This window comes from Xenopus laevis, chromosome 9_10S (genome assembly GCF_017654675.1).
Source record: "Xenopus laevis strain J_2021 chromosome 9_10S, Xenopus_laevis_v10.1, whole genome shotgun sequence".
Lineage (NCBI taxonomy): Eukaryota > Metazoa > Chordata > Amphibia > Anura > Pipidae > Xenopus > Xenopus laevis.
Genome location: NC_054388.1, coordinates 32,510,717 through 32,532,740, shown reverse-complemented (window position 1 = coordinate 32,532,740; position 22,024 = coordinate 32,510,717). Strand labels below are relative to the sequence as shown.

At 39.2% G+C, this 22,024-nt stretch overlaps 1 protein-coding gene and 1 long non-coding RNA gene across 3 annotated transcripts; one reads left to right on the top strand and one right to left on the bottom strand.

The window, feature by feature from the left end:
• Positions 1 to 450: 450 nt before the first annotated feature.
• On the bottom strand, positions 451 to 20,607 carry LOC121399019 (protein-glutamine gamma-glutamyltransferase E-like). 2 transcript variants are annotated; one of them, XM_041578785.1, is made up of 5 exons: positions 20,543 to 20,607; positions 12,886 to 13,167; positions 12,296 to 12,456; positions 8,248 to 8,381; positions 451 to 1,659 (listed from the first exon to the last, which is right to left on the bottom strand). In XM_041578785.1, the coding sequence occupies exons 2-5, from the start codon at positions 13,115 to 13,117 to the stop codon at positions 1,509 to 1,511; spliced, it is 678 nt and encodes a 225-aa protein (XP_041434719.1). In that variant the 5' UTR covers positions 13,118 to 13,167; positions 20,543 to 20,607; the 3' UTR covers positions 451 to 1,508. The 2 variants fall into 2 exon arrangements, with proteins under 2 accessions (XP_041434719.1, XP_041434718.1); XM_041578784.1 differs by lacking the exon at positions 20,543 to 20,607 and adding an exon at positions 14,956 to 15,057.
• Positions 892 to 1,963, top strand: LOC121399021. Its single transcript, XR_005964687.1, has 2 exons — positions 892 to 1,023; positions 1,567 to 1,963. It is a non-coding gene; the product is annotated as an uncharacterized LOC121399021 (long non-coding RNA).
• Positions 20,608 to 22,024: the final 1,417 nt, after the last annotated feature.

The following is a 22,024-nucleotide window of genomic DNA, read 5'->3' as shown; positions in this document are numbered from 1 at the left end:
TATAGTATATTGCAAATAAGGTAGGAATGAATGCCATGTGGATTATTGAGATTGTGCTCTCGGCTCTAACCCAGTATAGATTGTTCAAATATCAGAAAGTTTAGAATATTTGGCCCTACAGACATGGACAACTCTCAAACACTAAGGACGTACATATACATTTGTCCCTTCTGTAGAAAATGTAGAGATGAAACACTAGAAGCTAACTTCAGTAGAGATTAACCCTCAAATCATAATAAATATTCCCAAACAAATGAAATAAGCATTATTCTAATTAGGTTGTTTGACCCATGCAAGAGTATAACGCTTATTTTCTATACTGGGTTGAGCTCAACCCATCATTCCACTAGCTCATCTACTTGTTCCACCCCCCTTACTTTTACTAGATTTAGTTTGGTTTAAATAGTTTTAACTTAATACCGTCACAATTGTCAAAATAAGAACACATGATTTATTTTCACATGCAAAGTTTATTGGTGCATTCGTAGAGCTTTGACTCTGAAGTTGTGTTGAGCCTTAAATACTACATGTAACACAGTTACAAAAAGAAAATATACAAAAGACTTCTCATGTACCTGCACTTATGTCTACATACATTTTCTTTCAACAGATGTTAAAAACAAGAACAAAATATGGTTTCTTTGTGTTATCCTGGACATTTGTCCAACCAGCCAGGTCAAGATGATTTTAAGTATGACAGTCTCTGTCCCACTAGATGTGTCAAAGCATATGGTGGCAGGAATGTGACAGGAATGAATAGTAGGGAAAATAACTGTTAGTATGGCAACTAATGAAGCAATGGGATCATTTATGAAATTCAGGGGAAATAACTATGTAGGTATGGCAACCTCGTGGGAAATGAAGTTCCTTTATTTAACTTGTTTTCTTATACAGAAAGTAACCAGAAAACTGATGGATATTCCATCCAATCACCATGCTTGTTTATACAGTGATACCAAGAGATCCTTGAGAGTTACGCATACATTGAGATGTTGGGTTGCAGCGCTTCTCCTAGCAACAAAAGTAGGTATTTCACATTCTTCCATATTCACCTTTGTGCCATTGTAATGTAATTAAAAGACTTACATTTGCCCACATCAAGGGACCCAGAACAATCAATCCTATTGCAAACAGCTAGCCAGTAAATAAAACCTGGTTGTTATGGGCCCAACAATTAGTTTTGACACCATAGATAGAATGAATGTAATATAGCAGTAGGACTATATATATATGTAGGGACTAAGAAATATGGGAGGATGATCGGGATCATTAATGTGGACAGGAATACATTGACCCCATGATGAAAGTTTCCATAAACACCCATCCAATCACAGCAGATTAGGCACCCTGGCTTTAGTTTCAGAACCATAAGAGTGTTCTTCTTTGTATATTCCTGGATAAGAATAAGCCATGGATGCAAGAATAAAAGCAAACAGTAGGCTAATTTGTGTATGTTTAAACACTGTCAGTACATAACTTGCTGTGGGAACATGATGATAACAATATGGTTATTCCGGCTGCACGTTGATCTCCAAGTGACCTTTGATGTTCTTGAACTTGTTACAGGTGAAATCAGCGAGCAAGTATCTTTCTCCCTCTTTGTAGGGTGTGAACGTTACAGGGATTGTGATGGTGCCTTTTGCTTTTACAGAGCCGCCTCTAAGGAATGAAAGAGAAGATATATTACAATTGCATGGCAGACAATAATTTAGCAGGAAACAATTCTGATTTTATATGGATCTGTACTTTTGTAAACTAAAGAGGTCAGACAAATACAACTTCATACAGGAGAACGAAATCAAACACAAACATGTATGTAATAACGTATTTAACTATTTGACATTTGTAGGTGCTGTTCTTGGCAGCCAGTAGCTGTTACCCCACTGGATGGCTCTCAGTTTGTAGAATTCAGCCATGGGATAATATGAAAATGTATTTTTTAAATAAAAACTCTAAAGTTTAACTTGGGCTCTGTTTTATTGTCCTCTGACTGTAACAAAGTGAATGAGCACTAAAAGGCTCCTTTCATTTCCCTTTCAGGAGGTGTTACTTCAAGAGTGTCCTTAGCATGTTGCACCCAAAAACTCAACTGACTAGCAATAAATAAATCTCATACTAATGGAATAACTGATCTTTATAATTGCTTAGAATAATGAGCTGGAACTGACAACCATTCTCACACAAAGCCAGGGTCACACTGGGGGGACTGGGGCCCACCAGGGCTGCTGCCTCAGGGCCCCCACATCACCAGTCCCAGTAGCAAAGATGCGTCAGCCAGGACCTCCCCCCCTCCACAGCTGCAACGTCCCTCTAGCCCCCCGCGCTTACCTTTTTTCTTGTTTGTGGCCTTAGCTGTGGTCCGGGAGAGAGGTTGAAGGGGCAGCGCCAATAGTTGGACTTGGCCGGCAGGGCCCACAAGGGCTGGGTACCCACTGGGTTTTTTCCTTGTGGCCCACTGGCCAGTCCGACCCTGCACTAAGCAGAAGAACTGGGGCCAGTACTGTGGAGTTTGACTACTTTCCTAATTATAGATAAATTGAGTCTTGTCAAGTAACTCACCAGCAAAGCTAGCTGGGATACTTTACACCTTTGAATATTCATCTAGATTCTTTGGGGGTAATGCAGCTTCGGACTAGAGAGGGGTCTGAGCCCACTGGGCTGCATCAGGGACCCCCCCCAAGAGCCCCCTTCGGAATCCCCTCCCCAGCTGCATATCAGCATCTGCCCCCCGCCAGTGCGTACTTGTGCGCATCATTTCTTTGATTGGGTGGGGGTCGAGGTCAGGAGCGCAGGCTGTGTGAAGAAGGTGTGGGCGCTAGAAGGGCCCACGAGGGTTCAGGCCCACCAGGTTTTCTCCCGGTTTCTCGCTGGCCCAGTCCGACCCTGGGGTAATGTGTTAAAAACGTGTTAAGTTGGCCCACACCACATGTTTGTTTTCAAACAGCTGACTATTAAATGCAACCTAAGATTGGTTGCTATGAGTTACTAGACAAATAGTTAGCAAAAAGACTATTTTTAACTTTACACTCTAGAGCAGGGGTCTCCAACCTTTTTTACCCGTGAGCTACATTCAAATGTAAAAAGAGTTGGGGAGCAACAGAAGCATGAAACAAAAGTCCCTTGGGTGCCAAATAAAGGCTGCAATTGGCTATTTGGTAGCCCCTATGTGGACTGGCAGCCTACAGGAGGCTCAACTTGGCACTATACTTAGTTTTTAGTAATTAAAACTTGCCTATAAGCCAGGTATTCAAAAATAAACACCTGCTTTGAGGACACTGAGAGCAACATCCAAGGGGTTGGTGAGCAACATGATGCTCACGAGCTACTGGTTGGGGATCATTGCTCTAGGCGGGGAATGTAATAAAGTCAATAACAGAAAAATATTCACAATGCGAAAAGTTAAAGCCTTTGCATAAACAAATTTTCATTTGAGCAAATTTAATATAGCTTTTGCAAACCCGGAAACTGCTTACCAACTTCTTCAGTGGAAGAAGCCTTGTGAGTTTTATAGTTTGCGTCAGTGCGTTGTGATTGTAATAAAACTTCTTACTGAAAAACTTATGTTTGCTCCAAAAGATTATGAGACCTTCAAGCACTTCTTACAAATGGGCAATGTGCAATTGCAAGAAATTGCCATATTCATTTTGGCATTTAATAGGAAAGCAGTTTTTCAGGGAACTTACATGAAGTCCCAATTATCATAACAAAAGGTTTCCCATGACTACTAAGTCCTATGTCTGCTGTGGGGACCATAAATCAACTTACTGTATGCGATAAAACTTTCTCAACAGGATGAAGGCAAGTTGGGGGTTTATCACAGCATCTTGGCAGTTGGGAGGGTTTCTGTGGGGGCAGGTGAGAACCCAGAATAAAAGAACGCTGGACAGAGGAAAAGGAGGTGGGCAGCTGAGAGGAAGAAAGAGAGAGCTGGAGGAGCCTGGGACAAGACAACGTGAGGAATGCAGACAAGAGGGAAAGGCAGAGATGAAGCTGAACTCTATTCCCCTGCCTTTTTGGTAACAACAATGTAGACTTGTGTAATGTATAACTGTAAATATTGTAATTATTGTTTAGTCTAAGTGTAATCATTTATGTATAACAATCAATTGATTTATTTTGCAATATATCACTTTAATATATGCTTATTGGTGTGGACTCATTGTCTGCTTGCTCAAAAGAACTAGAACCCTAGTAAGAGGGTTGAGGTATATTAATATATATATAATACACAAAAGCCATATATATCTTGTAAATTATATCCTTATAAACGGTGAGTTCTGATGTCATCAGTTATAAACGGTGAGTTCTGATGTCATTTCTGTCACATGACTCACTGAAACGTGTGTATTATAATAAATAAAGTACCCCCAGTTGCAAAATATGAGGATATTAGAAGTTACCTCTGAGTTCCATGACCTGTATAAAAACACTCGGCCTTTCGGTTTCGTGTTTTTATATGGTCATAAAACTCCTCGGTAACTTATAATATCCTTATATTTTACAAGAGGGGGTACTTTATTCACTATATAGTATACAATCAATTTACACAATAACAATTTGCAATCACAATTTCCAATGCAACAACAGTTTAATGAAGAATTTTACATTGCAAAATGTGAATTTTTATTCTTATTTGTGCAAATTGTTTTGCTCTTTGTGACTTATATTTAGGGATGTAGCGAACGTCGGAAAAAAAGTTCGCGAACATATTCGCGAACTTGCGCAAAAATGCGAGCGGTTCGCGAACGGTTCGCGAACCCCATAGACTTCAATGGGAAGGCGAACTTTAACATCTAGAAAAGACATTTCTGGCCAGAAAAATGATTTTAAAGTTGTTTAAAGGGTGCAACGACCTGGACAGTGGCATGCCAGAGGGGGATCAAGGGCAAAAATGTATCTGAAAAATCTGCCTGTGTGTGCTTGGAAGAGATAGTGTAGGGGGAGAGCTGTTAGTGATTTCAGGGACAGATGATAGTAAGTTTGCTGGCTAGTAATCTGCTTGATACTGCTCTGTATTGGAGGGACAGAAGTCTGCAGGGATTTGAGGGACATTTTAGCTTAGGTAGCTTTGCTGGCTAGTAATCTACTGTTCTCTTTAAACAACTGCCATACGTTGACCTTGTAGGCATTGTTTGCCCAGTTTTTTTGGACGCAGCCACTGAAGCACAGTTGCCAGAAAAAATATGCCATATAAATGCTGAAAATAGTAATTTTTCGCCATACGTTGACCTTGTAGACATTGTTTGCCCAGTTTTTTTGGACGCAGCCACTGAAGCACAGTTGCCAGAAAAAATATGCCATATAAATGCTGAAAATAGTAATTTTTCGCCATACGTTGACCTTGTAGACATTGTTTGCCCAGTTTTTTTGGTTGCAGCCACTGAAGCACAGTTGCCAGAAAAAATATGTCACGTAAATGCTGAAAATAGTCATTTTTTGCCATATACGTTGAGTCAACGTATGGCAAAAAATGACTATTTTCAGCATTTATATGGCATATTTTTTCTGGCCTCAGAACAGAGGCCTCTGTTCTGGCCTCTGTTTGCTGACTTTTTGGAAGTGTGCGATCTGGCGGTAACAGTAGAAGTTGGCGGAGTTGGCGGTATTGGCGGCAATGGCGGGTGCGTTGGCCGGCTGAACACAGGTGCCGATACATGTTGTTGCCCTACTGATCCCTGCGGGCTGTCCTCCCTGCTTCTTCTAAGTCTTATTCTCCTACTGCCTCTCTGACTCTCCGTCTCTCCATCTGAACTACCCTCCTCTTGCTCTCTTCTACTAGGCACCCACAAAACATCAATCTCCTCATCATCATTCTCCTCAGATGCATCAATTTCTTCTGACACATCACAGAAGGAAGCAGCAGCGGGGACCTCCTCCTCATCACTCATTATGTCCATCTCTATCGTGTTCTCTGCCAGAATTAAATCTGGTGTAAGGTCCTCATCTCCTTCATCTTCTTCTGGCAATAATGGTTGCGCATTACTCAGTTCAAGAAACTCATTGGAAAATAACTCCTCTGACCCCAGTGAAGAAGGGGCACCGGTGGTGGAGGAAGTGTTACGTGGGGTGGCCATAGCAGTGGAGGATGAGGAGGATGTTGTGGTAAAGTTAGAAACGGTAGAGGATGGGGTGTGCTGTGTAAGCCAGTCAACTACCTCTTCAGCATTTTGGGAGTTCAGGGTCATTGGCTTTTTAAAACTGGGCAATTTGCTAGGGCCACAGGATTGCATAGCAGCACGGCCCCTAGCACGGCCTCTGCGTGGCGGCCTGCCTTTGCCTGGCATTATTTTTAAAAAAAACAACAACAACAACAAAAACTCAGTTGGTTTTTCTGGAAACGATAATACACACAGCTAGATGGCGGGTTGAAGAAAACACTGTGCAAATAATGCCTACAAAGTCAACGTATACACTACTACAGCGGTGGATACGGATTACGTAAAATATATGAATGCTGCTTGAAAAAAAGTAACTCAAGTGGTTTTTCTAGAGACGATAATATTATCAATATTTAGACAAAATGTGAACAAGCTCACACAGCTCGATGGCGGGTTGAAGAAAACAGTGTGCAAATAATGCCTACAAGGCCAACGTATACACTACTACAGCGGTGGATACGGATTACGTAAAATATATGAATGCTGCTTGAAAAAAGTGACTCCGGTGTTTTTTCTGGAGACGGTAATATTATGGATATTTAGACAGAATGGGAACAAGGTCACACAGCTCGATGGCGGGTTGAAGAAAACAGTGTGCAAATAATGCCTACAAGGCCAACGTATACACTACTACAGCGGTGGATACGGATTACGTAAAATATATGAATGCTGCTTGAAAAAAGTGACTCCGGTGTTTTTTCTGGAGACGGGTAATATTATGGATATTTAGACAGAATGGGAACAAGGTCACACAGCTCGATGGCGGGTTGAAGAAAACAGTGTGCAAATAATGCCTACAAGGCCAACGTATACACTACTACAGCGGTGGATACGGATTACGTAAAATATGTGAATGCTGCTTGAAAAAAGTGACTCCGGTGTTTTTTCTGGAGACGGTAATATTATGGATATTTAGACAGAATGGGAACAAGGTCACACAGCTCGATGGCGGGTTGAAGAAAACAGTGTGCAAATAATGCCTACAAGGCCAACGTATACACTACTACAGCGGTGGATACGGATTACGTAAAATATATGAATGCTGCTTGAAAAAAGTGACTCCGGTGTTTTTTCTGGAGACGGTAATATTATGGATATTTAGACAGAATGGGAACAAGGTCACACAGCTCGATGGCGGGTTGAAGAAAACAGTGTGCAAATAATGCCTACAGGGCAAATAATGCCTAAAAGGTCAACTTATACACTACTACAGCGGTAGTAAAATAAAAAAAAGTAAAATAAAAAAAAAATGAATATTAAAAAAAAAAAATTAAAGTTGGTGCTGCTGAACTACTAGGAGCAGCAGATTAGCACACCAGTCCCACTCCCCAACACTGCTAGACTAATAGCACTGGGCTCTTATAGTAGTAGTAGTAGTAGTAGTAGTAAAACAACAAAAAAATAAATAAAAGCAGTCCTTACAAGGACTACTGTTATTGCAGCAGTCAGCAGATGAGATCAGAAGCAGGACAGCTGCCCACTGCAGCTACATACAGAGCACTGCAGTAGAAGGTAGATTACTAGCCAGCAAAGCTACCTAAGCTAAAATGTCCCTCAAACCCCTGCAGACTTCTGTCCCTCCAATAACAGAGCAGTATCAAAACGATTACTAGCCAGCAAACTTTCAACTGTCCCTGAAATCACTAACAGGCAGCAGCTCTCTCCCTACACTATCTCTTCAGCACACACAGGCAGAGTGAAAAAACGCTGCAGGGCTTCGGTTTTTATAGGGAAGGGGAGTGGTCCAGGGGAGAGCTTCCTGATTGGCTGCCATGTACCTGCTGGTCTGGGGTGAGAGGGCAAAAAAAAGCGCCAACAATGGCGAACCCAAAATGGCGAACGTCGCGCGACGTTCGCGAACTTCCGGCGAGCGCGAACACCCGATGTTCGCGCGAACAAGTTCGCCGGCGAACAGTTCGCGACATCTCTACTTATATTGCATCTTCCCATAAGTACTCAGTTAATAAATGAGCCCCATAACTGTACCACTGCCGTTATAAGTAGGATGATAACTGGTGCCTGCCAAAATCCATGACAAGGCAGTATGAAGAAATAAAGCAGACGCCTTCATCCATTGGGTTTTACTTACTGTTTTGTGATTGTATCATTAATTAAGCCGCTGCCTTCCACAATGATCATTATGTCAGTAAGATCTTTGTTCAGGGGGTTTGTGAAAATGATCTGTATTGTTACTGGCTTGTTTAATATTGCCTTATCCATAAGCTGGAACAAAAACAAGAAACTGTTACTTTCATATAAAATGTACTTGGGTTAAATGTGAAAGAACACTGCACAAAAGACCCAGAACATTACACAAAAGACCCAGAACATTACACATAAGACCTAGTGCTTGGGTGTTAAATATATATGGTTTTATTAGGCTAAACGTGGAATTCACAGAACCTTCCAGAGTAAGTGTTATTTGTCATTTTTTTTTTGTGTGCGTTTTTCCTATCATCTTTTCTGCACCAGCTTGATCGGCCATATAGCTTGTTAGGAGGGGCCCATGCATAGACCACTGAACATACCATTCAACCTGACCCCCATCAACCAACTAGTATGCGCAACAGCCTCCTCCTCCAAGCACCAGAACAAAAGGGAAATGAGATGATTTGGTTTGGGATAGAAGATGGGAGATATCTGATTGTGAGGCTTTGTGTCTTGGTACACATAGGTTCCAATGACCAAGTTAGAAGAGGTGGTGAGGTCCTCAAGAACAATTTTAAAAAACTAGGTGCAAAGTTGAGGGCGAGGACTTCCAAGGTAATTTTCTCAGAGATATTATCTATGCCATGAGCAATGCTAAGAAGACAGCAGGAGCTTAGGGAGATTAATGCGTGGCTGAGAGATTGGTGTAGGGAGGAAGGTTTTGGGTTTTTGGAGAACTGGGCTGATTTCTCAGCCGGCTACAGGCTCTTCGCTAGGGATGGGCTGCACCTCAATGATGATGTTGCAGCTGTTTTGGGGGAGAAGATGGCTAGACCGTTGGAAGAGATTTTAAACTAGGCATGGGGGGAGGTTCAGTAAAAGATTCAGTGGAAGACAGGTTAGATGAGATAGTGCACAAAGGAAGGGAAAATGGGGAGGAGATTTGGCTGGGGGTACTGTTAAGGATAGTGAGGACCACATGTCATATGTTCAATATGGTACCAGTATTAAATGTATGTTTGCAAATACAAGGAGTCTGACTGGTAAAATGGGAGAGCTGGAGGTGCTGGTCCGAAAATATGATGTGATTGGTGTGGCCGAAACATGGCTGAATGAGTCACATGACTGGGCAGTTAATATCGGAGGCTATACTTTGTTTTGGAGGGACAGAGGCAATAGAAAAGGAGGAGGGGTATGTCTGTTTGTTAGGGAGGATTTAAAAGCTTATATAAAGGAGGAGGTTATGTTAGGAAATGAGGGGACAGAAGTCTTATGGGTAGAGTTCTTTATCAATTGTAAAGAGTCCAGCAAATTAATTGTAGGCGTATGCTATAGACCCCCTAATGTAAGTGAGGAGGAGGAGGCGAAGCTACTGATGCAAATAGAAAAGGTTGCTAGTTTGGGTAAAGTAATGATAATGGGGGATTTTAATTACCCAGATATTGACTGGAGCAACAGTACTGCCAGATCAGTTAGTGGGAAAAAGTTTATAAACTTGTTGCATGACAATTTTATGGCACAGGTTGTTGAGGAACCAACCAGAAAAAATGCTATTCTGGATCTAGTGATCTCTAATGACCCAGAACTTATAGAAAATGTGCAAGTCATTGAACCCCTGGGTAATAGTGACCATTTAATGTCTGGTGCAAAAAACAAATATATACTGGGGCCACAAAAACCATGAATTTCAGAAAAGCTAATTTCAGTGCCTTGAGGGCTGCCCTACAAATATTAAATCATTACTGTTCTCAATTTATTCCCTTAAGGAGGAAATGTGGAAGCTCTAAGAATCACCCTATGTGGCTTAATATAGAAGTAAAGAAGTTAAGTGGAAAGAAGAGAAAGGCATTTAAAAACTACAAGTCTGTTGGGGCAGAAGCTGCATTTAATACATATAAATACTATAATTAATGTTCTAAATCAGCAATCCGGAAGGCAAAGAAAGGATATGAAGAGTGCATTGTGGCAGAGGCTAAGACTAACCCCAATTTTTTTTAAATATATTAATAGTAAAAAGACGCAGGTTGAGAGTTTTGCTCCATTAAATAATGGTGCCAGTATGTTTGTAACAGATACAGAAAAGGCAAATGTGCTAAATCAGTTCTTTTCTTCAGTGTATACAATAGAGGAGTCTGAGTTCCCAGGCTCACTTCATAGCTTCACTGATGGCTCAGCTTAATTTAGTCAGTGGCTGATTCAGGATATGATCCATAAAGCTTTAATAAAAATGAATGTAAACAAGGCTCCAGGGCCTGATGGCATACACCCCCGGGTTCTAAGAGAGCTTAGTTCAGTTTTAGACCAGCCCCTATTTCTGATTTTCTCAGATTCGCTTTCATCTGGTAAGGTACCTATGGATTGGAGAAAAGCTAGTGTCAGAACACCACTAGATGTCAGCAGGATTTTATTTTCAGACAGGCTTCTTTTTATATCATGAACATGGGGAAGGCTTAATACTTGAGATTTAGGTTGTGTTGTAGTGGTGTTGTTTAGAATCAGGCCATTGCCTCCTGAGGCAATACAACTTGGCCCGGTTTTCAAAAGGGCTGCCCGGGTCAGAACAGTCTGCCTGGTTTTCCAAAAAAGGAAAAGCGGGCAAGATCTCCCCTGAATGACATGGCGATCAGCCAATCACTTATCCCCACATCATAGCCCCACATGCAATGTTACTGACCCGCTCACGTGACATCATGGCCCTGCCTACTAATAGCACAAAAGTGACAATCGTACAAATATATATATGGTTCTGGTGCTGTATAAGCCTCTAAGCCCTAAGGCATGTGACAATGGGTATTGTCAGGCCAATAGGGCAGCACAGGCAACTCCCTACATTTTCTTATTGCACTTTTCTTTAATTATAGAAATTCATATGACAGGAATGTACTGAGTCTAATAAAGCATGTTATTATTTTCCATAGGAATGTTGCTTAAGCTGTTATGTAAAACACCTTCATTATCAGGCTAAGTAGGATTGTGCCAATGAGATGGGAAAGGGACAATTAAGTTAATCTAAAACCAAAGCTAATGTTTTGCTAGTCTTGTAACCCATAGCAACCAACTAGACTAAGGCAATCAGAACAACAAGCAAAAAATGAAGTGTTTATGAATGGCCAGGACTGTGTTTAGGTCTGGTGCTGGCCTAGGCACCTGACATCAGCCTTCCCCCTTTGCCATAGGCGATTGGTGCATGACAGTCTAAACATGCACCTATGGAAAAGGAAGGGGTAATCCCACCTCCCTTACCTCCACTGTCAACAGTAATGGGCCTTTATTTCTTACAAGCTTTAAAAATTCGAGATTTATTAAGTGTAAAAAAAACATGAAAACCTCTAATGCCAAACTTTGCCAAGTTAAAGTTGTCGATATAGAAGTCAATGGTAGCTGCGCTGATCTTATTGGACCCCTTTTAATCAATTCAGAATTTTCAGATTTTTTTTCGATGGGAATCATCTAAAAAACTAAAATTTTTAGAGGTTTTCAAGGTATTTGTATTTTTTAGTTCATCATTCAGCACATTTTTACACTTTTACACTTTTACACTTTTTATATTTGGATCTTTTAATAAATTCAATGACATTTGTGGTTTTAGAGTTTGTGAGTTTAGACGTGGTTTCAAAAACCTCTAAGCCTTTAATGAATAAGCCTCTAAAGGGGGTATGTAATAAAAGGCACTACGTTTGCCCAGGAGCAGTAACCCATAGCAACGAATCATCAGGTAGTATTTACTGTACACCTGTTTAAAAGAAAACATCGTATTGGTTGCTAAGGATTACTGCCCCTGGGCAAACTTAGTGCCTTTTATTACATATGGGGGTTGTGTCCAGTGGAGTGCTGGGGGGATTTTTTTTTTATATATAATCACCCACAGGTCACCCCTATAAAGCTGCCACCCTAGACAGGGCCCTCATATGTCTGGCCACTAATGTTATTAAATACCCCAGCTATCGAAACACATGATGACAAGTTATAAAAACAATATAAAGACATACCTTTATCTCAAATTTAGGGTTCTCCAATACAATATTTGTTTCCACAACTAATTTCTCATTGGTTTCTTCAGAAGAGCAAACAGCATGGACCTCAATCATATTATCTGCAGTCAAGAGATCCTCGTACTGTGCATATTTTATTGTGAGTGGAACCTCCTTCTCTAAAGAGAAATAGTGTTTAAATTATAGGACATTACTATTTTCATATAAATGTTATCTATATGTTTTATATGATTATTTAAAGCTGGTTTCTCCCTTGTAAACGGTCAGATTTTGTCTACCAGTCAGCTTCCTCAAATGGGTCCAAAGTGAGAGGGACCCACAGCTGACTGAAACTCATTCATACAGTATTTGGGTAGGCTGAATAATTCCAATGGAAAAAGACTGCTATGTAACTATGTAACTATGATGACAAAACCCTTCCTTTTGTTTAATATATTAACATAATCCAAATCCATGCTTATTGCACTGCTGATTATGATTACCCCTTTAAAAATTTAAAAATGGCGGTCATTTTGAGTTATGTCCTGCTGTATTTGAAATCTAAACAAAAAAAAAATGAAAAATACTGCTTCTTTTAAACTCCTTACCTTCCTTGCCTTTCAGGCAAAGCTTCCTGGTTTCATTCAATAGTTGGTGCATTTCCTTGTTGGTATAAAGGATTGAGAAAGCAGTGATGTTCACATTGATGGCCTTGCAGTTACAAGTTAGATTGGTAATCGTCAACGTAACTGCCACATCTTTGCCGACAACTCGTTCACCAGTGACCTTAAATGCCCCAGATATGTAGGTGGCATTAGAGAGTGGAAAGGAGCTTGACATGGCTAAAGGAAATGTAGGAAAGTTTTCTCAGGATGTGTCTGAATCAGGGCCTGTGGGAAAATATACTCACTAATAAAAAGCAGTACATAGCATCATGAGGGTATTTTTATGAATAAATTACAAATTTAGGAGTTCATTGGATACACTAAGACGTTATTAGTAGAGATGAACAAATCTGTCCTTTTTCGCTTTGCTGATAAATATGAGAAACTACAAGAAAATTTGCAAAACACATTAAAGTATATGGTTGACATTTTTGTTGCTTCAAAATTTTTGTCCCAGAGACTTTTTTTATAAAAAAATATATTAGAGTCTATGGGCGACTTTTTTGTTCCATGTGAAACTGACTGCCAGCGGCAAAACTCTAAATTAAATTGTGAAAGAATTTGCTCATCACTAATTATTAGACAGCTGCGTGCAACCTGAAAAATTGTTGTTGCTATAGCTCCATAATAATAGCTAAATCGACTTTTAGCTTAGAAAAAAAGACAAAAGTCCATATTAGGGTATATTAATGACACATTGTAGCAATTACTACTAGCATTCAACAAATCATAGATATATTTGCTATATCCTTTTGTTTGCTAAAAATCATTCAAAAACATTTTTGAAACCCATCAATAAATGATCAATTGATAGTGAATTGAATAAGTTGACTGTCCTACAGTAAATAGACCCTTTCTATTCTAACCTATATATATGAGATATAGATTTCAGTGGTAGGCTGGCACAGAAACTGGACTTCACTCCAAAAGTAGATGCAAATAAAAAAGTTTTATTATACAAAAAGGAACATCACAGAGGGTGGCCTTACGCGTTTTGTGCCTTCTGGGCACTTAGTCATTCCTCATTTCCCAATGCCATGTTATCCCTGTTAAATTCACTATATAAAAGAAGCATGAAGCTAGAGCAAGAATGTGTTTCCTTGGGTGTACTTGGAAAGTATTCAGTGCAGGTGCAATGCTCTAAAAGGGCCCCTTCCCCAGGCAGTTAAGTACAGGGTTTAGCATAATGTGCTTCATATTGTGCCACAAAGGTCCAACCAACCACAGCACACCACTGAACAAATAAGCAAAAGCACTTTAGTGCATTTATGAGCCCATCATCTAGTTCTAAGTCTTGCACCATTATAAGATACTTCAGATGTCTGATAGCTTACATTTCCCCACTAACTAAACTGCTATAATTACCATTCTGACTCCTAACTTTATTAATTTATTTTGTCAAGGTCTCACATTTTATAACACGAAACATGGAACTATCATGAAAATGAAAATTTAATATACGCTTCAGCATACTGAAATACGAAGTTTTCTAAATATAATCAATTTTATCTTCACTATCCCTCTCTCAGCATCTGTTTCTCTTCATTCTGTCTTCATGCAGGAGTAGGGTGTTAGATATTTATTGACAGTTATATCCAATATATCTTATAGTGGGGCTCATTTTGCCTAGAAGATGTATTAGAGTTCACTCTATTAAAATCAACAGGCATCGTGTCTCTCTACATGCAGGATTTGTGCAAAAGGCAGTTAATTTATTAGATTTTTTTTTGTACTGAAATCATTTCTTTAAGTGAGCTCTAATTCATCTGTTTTGGTTAATAATTTTGTTGCATTTTAGTCCAGTTTATATCTCATTGTTAGAGTCTTTAAATTAAAAATGGCCAGAACTCTAAAAATCAAAGATTCTTTGAAAATCTTCAAAACATTCAATCATTTAAAAAGATACATCTTCAAATTGAGACACAAAAATGTTTTCAAAACATTTTCAGAAAGATCATATCACAGCTTCCCTCAATAAAGAAAACTCATAGCTTAGCTTTGTGAAATCCTTACCTTGTTCAGTGATGTCTGCTCAATCATCAACACATTACTAAATGAAGTAGGGATCAGGTATCATTTTATCAGACAGAGCACAACCTGTTTTACTTGAAACTCCAGTGTGTGATTTAATTTGCAGAACATCTTGATTATCCCAAGGTTTTGCTTCCCTCCCTCTTTGGAGCTTTGATGATCTTTGTTTTGTAAACAAAGAATGCAGTTATTCGATTCATATCCTAGTTATGCTGTTGTCAAGAATGAACAATATTTTAGGTTCCTAAGATCCAACCATTAGATCTGGAGCAGATTTTCCACTTAACTCAATTTAGGCATGAATGTTTTTTCATGCTTGAGATAAAGCATAATTAAAAAAATAGGTAATTCATTACAGGGGTTTCACTCTTTTACCTAACATTTGTACAGCTGTGTTGTTTTGTGGAAAACATGGCGTCATTGAGAAGTCATAGGTTAATGCAAACTGTCCTACTGGAAGTTCATAAACCTTCAAAAAATTTTAGACACCGTCTGCCCAAGAGTTCCATACACAACTTGGTATCATATAATCTTAAGATTATCTGTCCAGTAAGCATGTGGTACATTGTTGTACATTTTCAGTCTATTGCTATAGCAGCTACACTTACAAACATTCTCAAGTCCATTAATGTGACCCGAGGGTTTTTACTAAATAACATATTAGTTATAATCAGGGCTATTTGTTATTGAGTTATATACCTGAAAAGGTCTAACTCACATAGTAATGGTAGATGCAATGATACTTTGAGCATTATTATCTTCCAGCTAGAGTTTTAACTGGCATTGAAAAATGTTTGTTTCAAAGGTCCAGCAACCCAGGGCACTGGGGCCCATCTGCCATAGTCCTTAAGAGTTTATAGTCTCTAAGACACTATGTAGAAACATTTTAGGAGCTAGGCGATAAAAAGTATAATTTATGATGGCAAATGCAATTGTGGGTGCAAATAATCAAGTATTGATGCTATTCAATAAAGGTGTGGTTAAAGATGATCTTTGCACTTCAACACGTTTGTGCTGAGCTCTACTCTTCCTGCCTTGTGTGCAAATGTGCCTATTGATGCTGTCAAACCCAGGAGCTACGGCAACATGAAGGTAGTTCCAGGGTTCTCACACCCTATGTAATTCGCTATGTGATTCACTACTTGTACCAACACATACAATAACAACAAGCAGCTTATATTGTGTTGATAAGATCATATTTATCGCTATAGTACAATGCCACCACCCAACAGCTAAGAAGAGTGACATACTTGACAATTTAATAAGGCGGGTATGATGTTTGACCCACTTGAGCCCAAAGCATTGGGAGAGCAGGTTGTTACCTATAGGGATTGCTTCCCGTGCTCCTCCCTCTTGAGTGTGTAAAGAAAAACATATGTTAATGTTGATTAGAGTGTGCTAGGTGATCTGCTGGGGTGGCAAGCAAGGAAAATAGTTCCAAGTTAGAATCACATGTTATGAATAGAAACAGGACATAGAGTCACACCCTTAAGCAGCTACACAATCAAAATTACCTCTCTTGTAGGCATTTATAAGATATATATATATATATATATATATATATATATAAAATCAAAGACTGCACTGCCTAGAGATTTCAGAGGTGTTTTGTAACCTCTATAGAATATTTTCAAAAGGCACTAGTACAGGTATAGGGCCTGTTATGCTGAAGGCTTAGGACCTGGGTTTTTTTAACAGATCATTCCATGATTTGGATCTTCATGCCTTACACCCACTAGAAATATTATTATTATTATTATTATTATTATTATTATTATTATTATTATTATTATAACACTAAATAAACCCATAAGGCTGGTTTTGCTTCCAATAAGGATAAATTATATCTTAGTTTGGAAAAATTTGGACAAAATCAAGTCGTAGCTTTGTGGATAATGGATTTCCGAATCTCATGTATACTGCTTGATAAAATCTGTGGATACACTATTTACCCATTTCCCTAAAGTAGAAGTATCTGACAAATGATGTCGCTTCTGCTTTTTATCAGTAATAGTAAAAATAAGGTTTTTACCCCTTTAGCATCAGTTCTTCTATACATTTGAATATGTTGTATGTGGTTTACTGCAATTACACATACATAATACAATTGTTAATGTTGGAGTCTTCTACCTGCTGGCTGCATTGATTGGGGCATTACGTTTTCAGCTAAGAACACAGAACAGAAATGGTTGTCATTTAAAATTATATTAAATCATTACTGTTCTCAATTTATTCCCTTACGGAGTAAATGTAGAAGCTCTAAGAATCACCCTATGTGGCTTAATATAGAAGTAAAGAAGTTAATAGGAAAGAAGAGAAAGGCATTTAAAAACTACAAGTCTGTCGGGACAGAAGCTGAATTTAATCAATATAAACACTATAATAATTGTTGTAAATCAGCTATCCGGAAGGCAAAGAAAGGAAATGAAGAGTGCATTGCCGCAGAGGCTAAGACTAACCCCAAAAAGATTCTTAAATATATTAATAGTAAAAAGATGCAGGTTGAGAGTGTTGCTTCATTAAATAATGGTACCAGTATGGTTGTAACAGATACAGAAAAGGCAAATGTGCTACAGTAGAACCCCCATTTTACGTTTTTCAGTCTAAGTTCCCAGGCTCACTTTATAGCTGCACCGATGGCTCAGCTCAGCTCAATCTAGTCAGTGGCTGACTCAGGATATGATCTATAAAGCTTTAATAACAATGAATGTTAACAAGGCTCCAGGGCCTGATGGCATACACCCCAAGGTTCTAAGAGATCTTAGTTCAGTTTTAGACCAGCCCCTATTTCTGATTTTCTCAGATTCTCTTTTATCTGGTATGGTACCTATGGATTGGAGAAAAGCTGATGTCATTCCAATATTTAAAAAGGAATTACAATCTCAGCCTGGCAGATATAGGCCAGTAAGTTTGACATCTGTGGTGGGCAAATTATTTGAAGGGATCACATTCAAATTGTTGTCCTAGTAAATGACATTATGAGCAGCAATCAGCATGGCTTTATGAAGGATAGGTCATGTCAGACAAATTTGCTTTTTATGATGAGGTAAGTAAGATGCTGGACAGTGGGGGGGGGCAGTAGATGTGATCTATTTGGATTTTGCCAAAGCGTTTGATACCCTGCCCCACAAACGACTGCATTCTAAACGTCGTTTGCACATGGATAGGAAACAGTGTTTGCAGATGACACAAAACTATCCGGCCCAATAAATTCCATCCAGGAACAGGTTTTTGACAAACTGGCAATCTGGGCAGCTAAGTGGCTAATTAATGTTGACAAATGTAAAGTCATGCACCTGGGATGCAAAAATATCCAAGCCACTTATACCCTTAATGGGACTGCACTAGGCAAACCCATTATGGAAACTGACCTTGGAGTCCTTGTAGATAATAAACTTGGCTGTATCAAGCAAGGCCAGTCGGCAGCATCAAGGGCAAATAAGGTCTTGAGCTGTATTAAAAGGGGCATTGACAGAGCCTGGCACCCCAGGCAACTCGTCCAGCACCATCGCCCACTTTGCAGCTGCGCGTACACATACACGATGACCGGTAGGATCACCCTTCACCTCTGGTACAGGCGCGCAAACCACTAAACTTTGCCAGGCTTTGCAGACCGGACAGGGGGTAGGCAGCAGTGCAAAGTACGTGCCTGGCGCCCCCTAAGTTTTGCGCCCTAAGCACGTGCCTACTCTGCCTACCCCTAGTTCCGGCCCTGGGCATTGATTCACGGCAGGAAGCGGTCATTCTTCCACTTTATAGAGAACTGTTAAGGCCCCATCTAGAATATGCCGTACAGTTTTGGTCTCCATCACTCAAACAGGACTTAATTTTATTAGAGAGGATACAGAGAAGGTCAACTAAGCTGGTAAAAAGTATGGAAAATCTTAGCTATGAAGAAAGACTGGCCAAATTGGGGTTGTTCACGCTGGAGAAGAGGCGCTTAAGGGGTGATATGATAGCTATATATAAATATATAAGGGGATCATATAATAATCTCTCTAATGCTTTATTTACCAGTAGTCCTGCTGACACGAGGTCACCATTCCGTTTAAAAGAAAAGAGGTTCCGCCATAATATTCGGAAGGGGTTTTTTTTTTACAGTGAGAGCTGTGAAGATGTGGAATTCTCTCCCTGAATCAGTTGTACAGGCTGATACATTAGATAGCTTTAAGAAGGGGTTGGATGGCTTTTTAGCAAGTGAGGGAATACAGGGTTATGGGAGATAGCTCATAGTACAAGTTGATCCAGGGACTAGTCTGATTGCCATTTTGGAGTCAGGAAGGATTTTTTTTCCCCTCTGAGGCAAATTGGAGAGGCTTCAGATGGGGATTTTTGCCTTCATCTGGATCAATTGGCAGTTAGGCAGGTTAAAAAAAGTTAAAAGGTTGAACTTGATGGCTGTGTGTCTTTTTTCAACCTAACTTACTTTGTTACTATGTTACTATTTTGTTTGCCACTCTTGCTGATCGGACTTGCTCATGTGATAGCCTACATTGCTCTGTTAGATGTAAATGCACCTGCTAAAATACTCTTTGAAGCCACTTGTGTACAGCACTAATAACGGAGAGAGGTGAAATTGCATATGGGAACGTTTTACGAGAAAGAGACACAGAGAGAGAATCATTAGAACCACAAAAACAAGAAGGAATAACAAAGGGGAAAGTGAAGCTGTGGTTTGGCTGTGAAGAGAGGAACAAGATGGGAACCAAATAAGAGAAAGGGAAAACAAAAGAGAGAAACTAAGAAGTGGTGAGAGGAAGAAGAAAAATGTAATAAAATGAGGGAGGATTGTTAAAAGGGGTGATAGGAAGGGTGTGCAATCAATTGGATTTGGTGGGTAATTGAATAGAGATAAACAATGTGGGTAACATTTGAAAGAAAGGAATGGGAAAGTATTGTAAAAGTAAAATTGGGGGGTATAATTGGGTGGGCTTACTGGGAAAAAGAGAGTAGGTTAAGAGAAACTGATGGGAGAGAAGATAAAGATGAGAACAGGATACAGTGAAGGAGTCGGTCCAAGTTGAAAGCAGGTAAGGACAAACTCAGAGGAAATTAAACTAAAAATACATTTGTAAAAAATGATTTGACAGCTGTACAAAGCAGATATACAGGAAACTTGAGAAGTATTAGAGCTCTCCTTGCATAACATCTTATTACAATCACCTATTCATTATCCAGCTATTTTGGTGGAATTAAGTCATTCATTAAAAATATACCAAACAGAACTGCAGCTTAAGACCTCATTGCTGGTGTACAGCCCACAAAATACTTCTTGTATCTGATATTTTCAAAGTTTTCTTCAAAGCTGCAACTGTCACCTGATGGCTCTACAGCTACCTTTTGGTCATCTGTAGAGGTGCACTTCAGCTCTCCCTGGAACATAAATATCTGAATCCCTTGTTTTCTGTAAACAACCATCCTTCTGGGCTCATGCACATTCCAGATGGAAGGTCAAACCAGTTTGTACAAAGTTTAATGTTGAAAATAGTACAAGTATAAGTCACGCAATTGCCTAGTTGTCCATCTTGTCTTATGCCATATCCTATAAACGTGGAAATCGAACACTCACCTTTCTGCTGCCGCACACCCGTCACTAGTGAATCACAGACTTGATTCTGTGTTCCCTGAACAATTCTGACTTACTTTTTATTTTTTGGAAACGCCTTTCTAAATTGGAAGCTGCTCTTGGAAAAAAAAAACACACATACAAAAAGAAACGAGTCACACGAGTCTCACCCTGAGTCAGTACCAAATAATTCAAACACTAAATCCCCATTTCATATTCTTATTTTATTATAATTGTCACATTAATATTGTATATAAAGCTCAGCATTTTTATTAGTGCTTTGAAGTAAGAAAGGGTGTATATAAACAGCTATGTGTATGAAAGGTTGCACCATTGTGCATTGACATTGTTTAGTGAAAGCAGGCATTCTGCATAATCAGATTTAGAGAAACCATCTTTTTAACCTGCATTAGACTCTCTCTACATTAGAGATAGCACAAGTCCAAGCTCAAGTTTATTGCCTTTTGTGCTAGGTACATAGGAAATATATCTGTGGAGAAGGTTCAGGCAGCAAGTAATAACATATTAGCATAGTAAAATGCAACAAGGGTAAAATCACAAGAGACTAGTGTTATACAGTATATATTATACCAGGCAAAGGTATAGGATCCTATCTCTGGAGATACATTATTCAGAAAGCTCAGAATTACCAAAATGTCATCTCACATAGAGTTAATTTTAAAACAAATAAATATTTTTTTAATTATTTCCTTTTTTGTCTGTAATAATAAGACAGTAATTTGTACTTGGTAGTAACTGAACTGCATGAATCCATATGGGTGGCAAACCATGACCCTGCATCTCCCACCCTCTACTCACACACTGACTAACCAATAAAATGTGTGATACAGACTGACCACAGCTTTATTCAACATAAAGAGTACAACCAATTGAATATTCAGCACATAAGGAAACAGACATGAATAAGGAAACATACAAGGAATCATCAACAGTTAATTGTAAACATGGACCTAGTTAGCAATAAGAGAGCCACCATCAATCTGCACACACACACAGTACCCAGCTAGTCCTCTAGCCACAAACCTCCTGACTCCAATAGCCACCTTTAATATTTGTCAGGATCCAAACTGTAAACATATACAGTATCATGGATATGTTACCACCAATCCAAACAATTATGGCCACCCACCATAGTGGTTATAGGGGTTGTTCACCTGTGAGTTAACTTTTAGTATGATGTAGAGAGTGATATTATGAGACAACCTGCAATTGGTTTATGTTTTTTATTATTTAAGGTTTTTGAGTTATTTAGCTTTGTATTCAGCATCTCTTCAATTTGCATCTTAACCAATCTGGCTAGGGTCCAAATTACCCTAGTAACCATGCATTGATTTGAATAAAATACTGGAACCTGGAAAAAATCTGAAGAAAAAGGCAAATAATTATAAAAATATAAAAAATAAATAATGTATACCAATGGAAAAATTGCTTAGAATTGGCCATTCTATTACATACTACAAGTTT

Coding starts and splice junctions, on each gene's coding strand:
- LOC121399019 (XM_041578785.1), bottom strand. CDS start 13,117: ATGTCAAGCTCCTTTCCACTCTCTAATGCCACCTACATATCTGGGGCA. Junction 8,382..12,295: donor ACCCTAAATTTGAGATAAAG/GTATGTCTTTAT, acceptor TTTTTGTTCCAG/CTTATGGATAAGGCAATATT. Junction 1,660..8,247: donor AATGATACAATCACAAAACA/GTAAGTAAAACC, acceptor TTCATTCCTTAG/AGGCGGCTCTGTAAAAGCAA.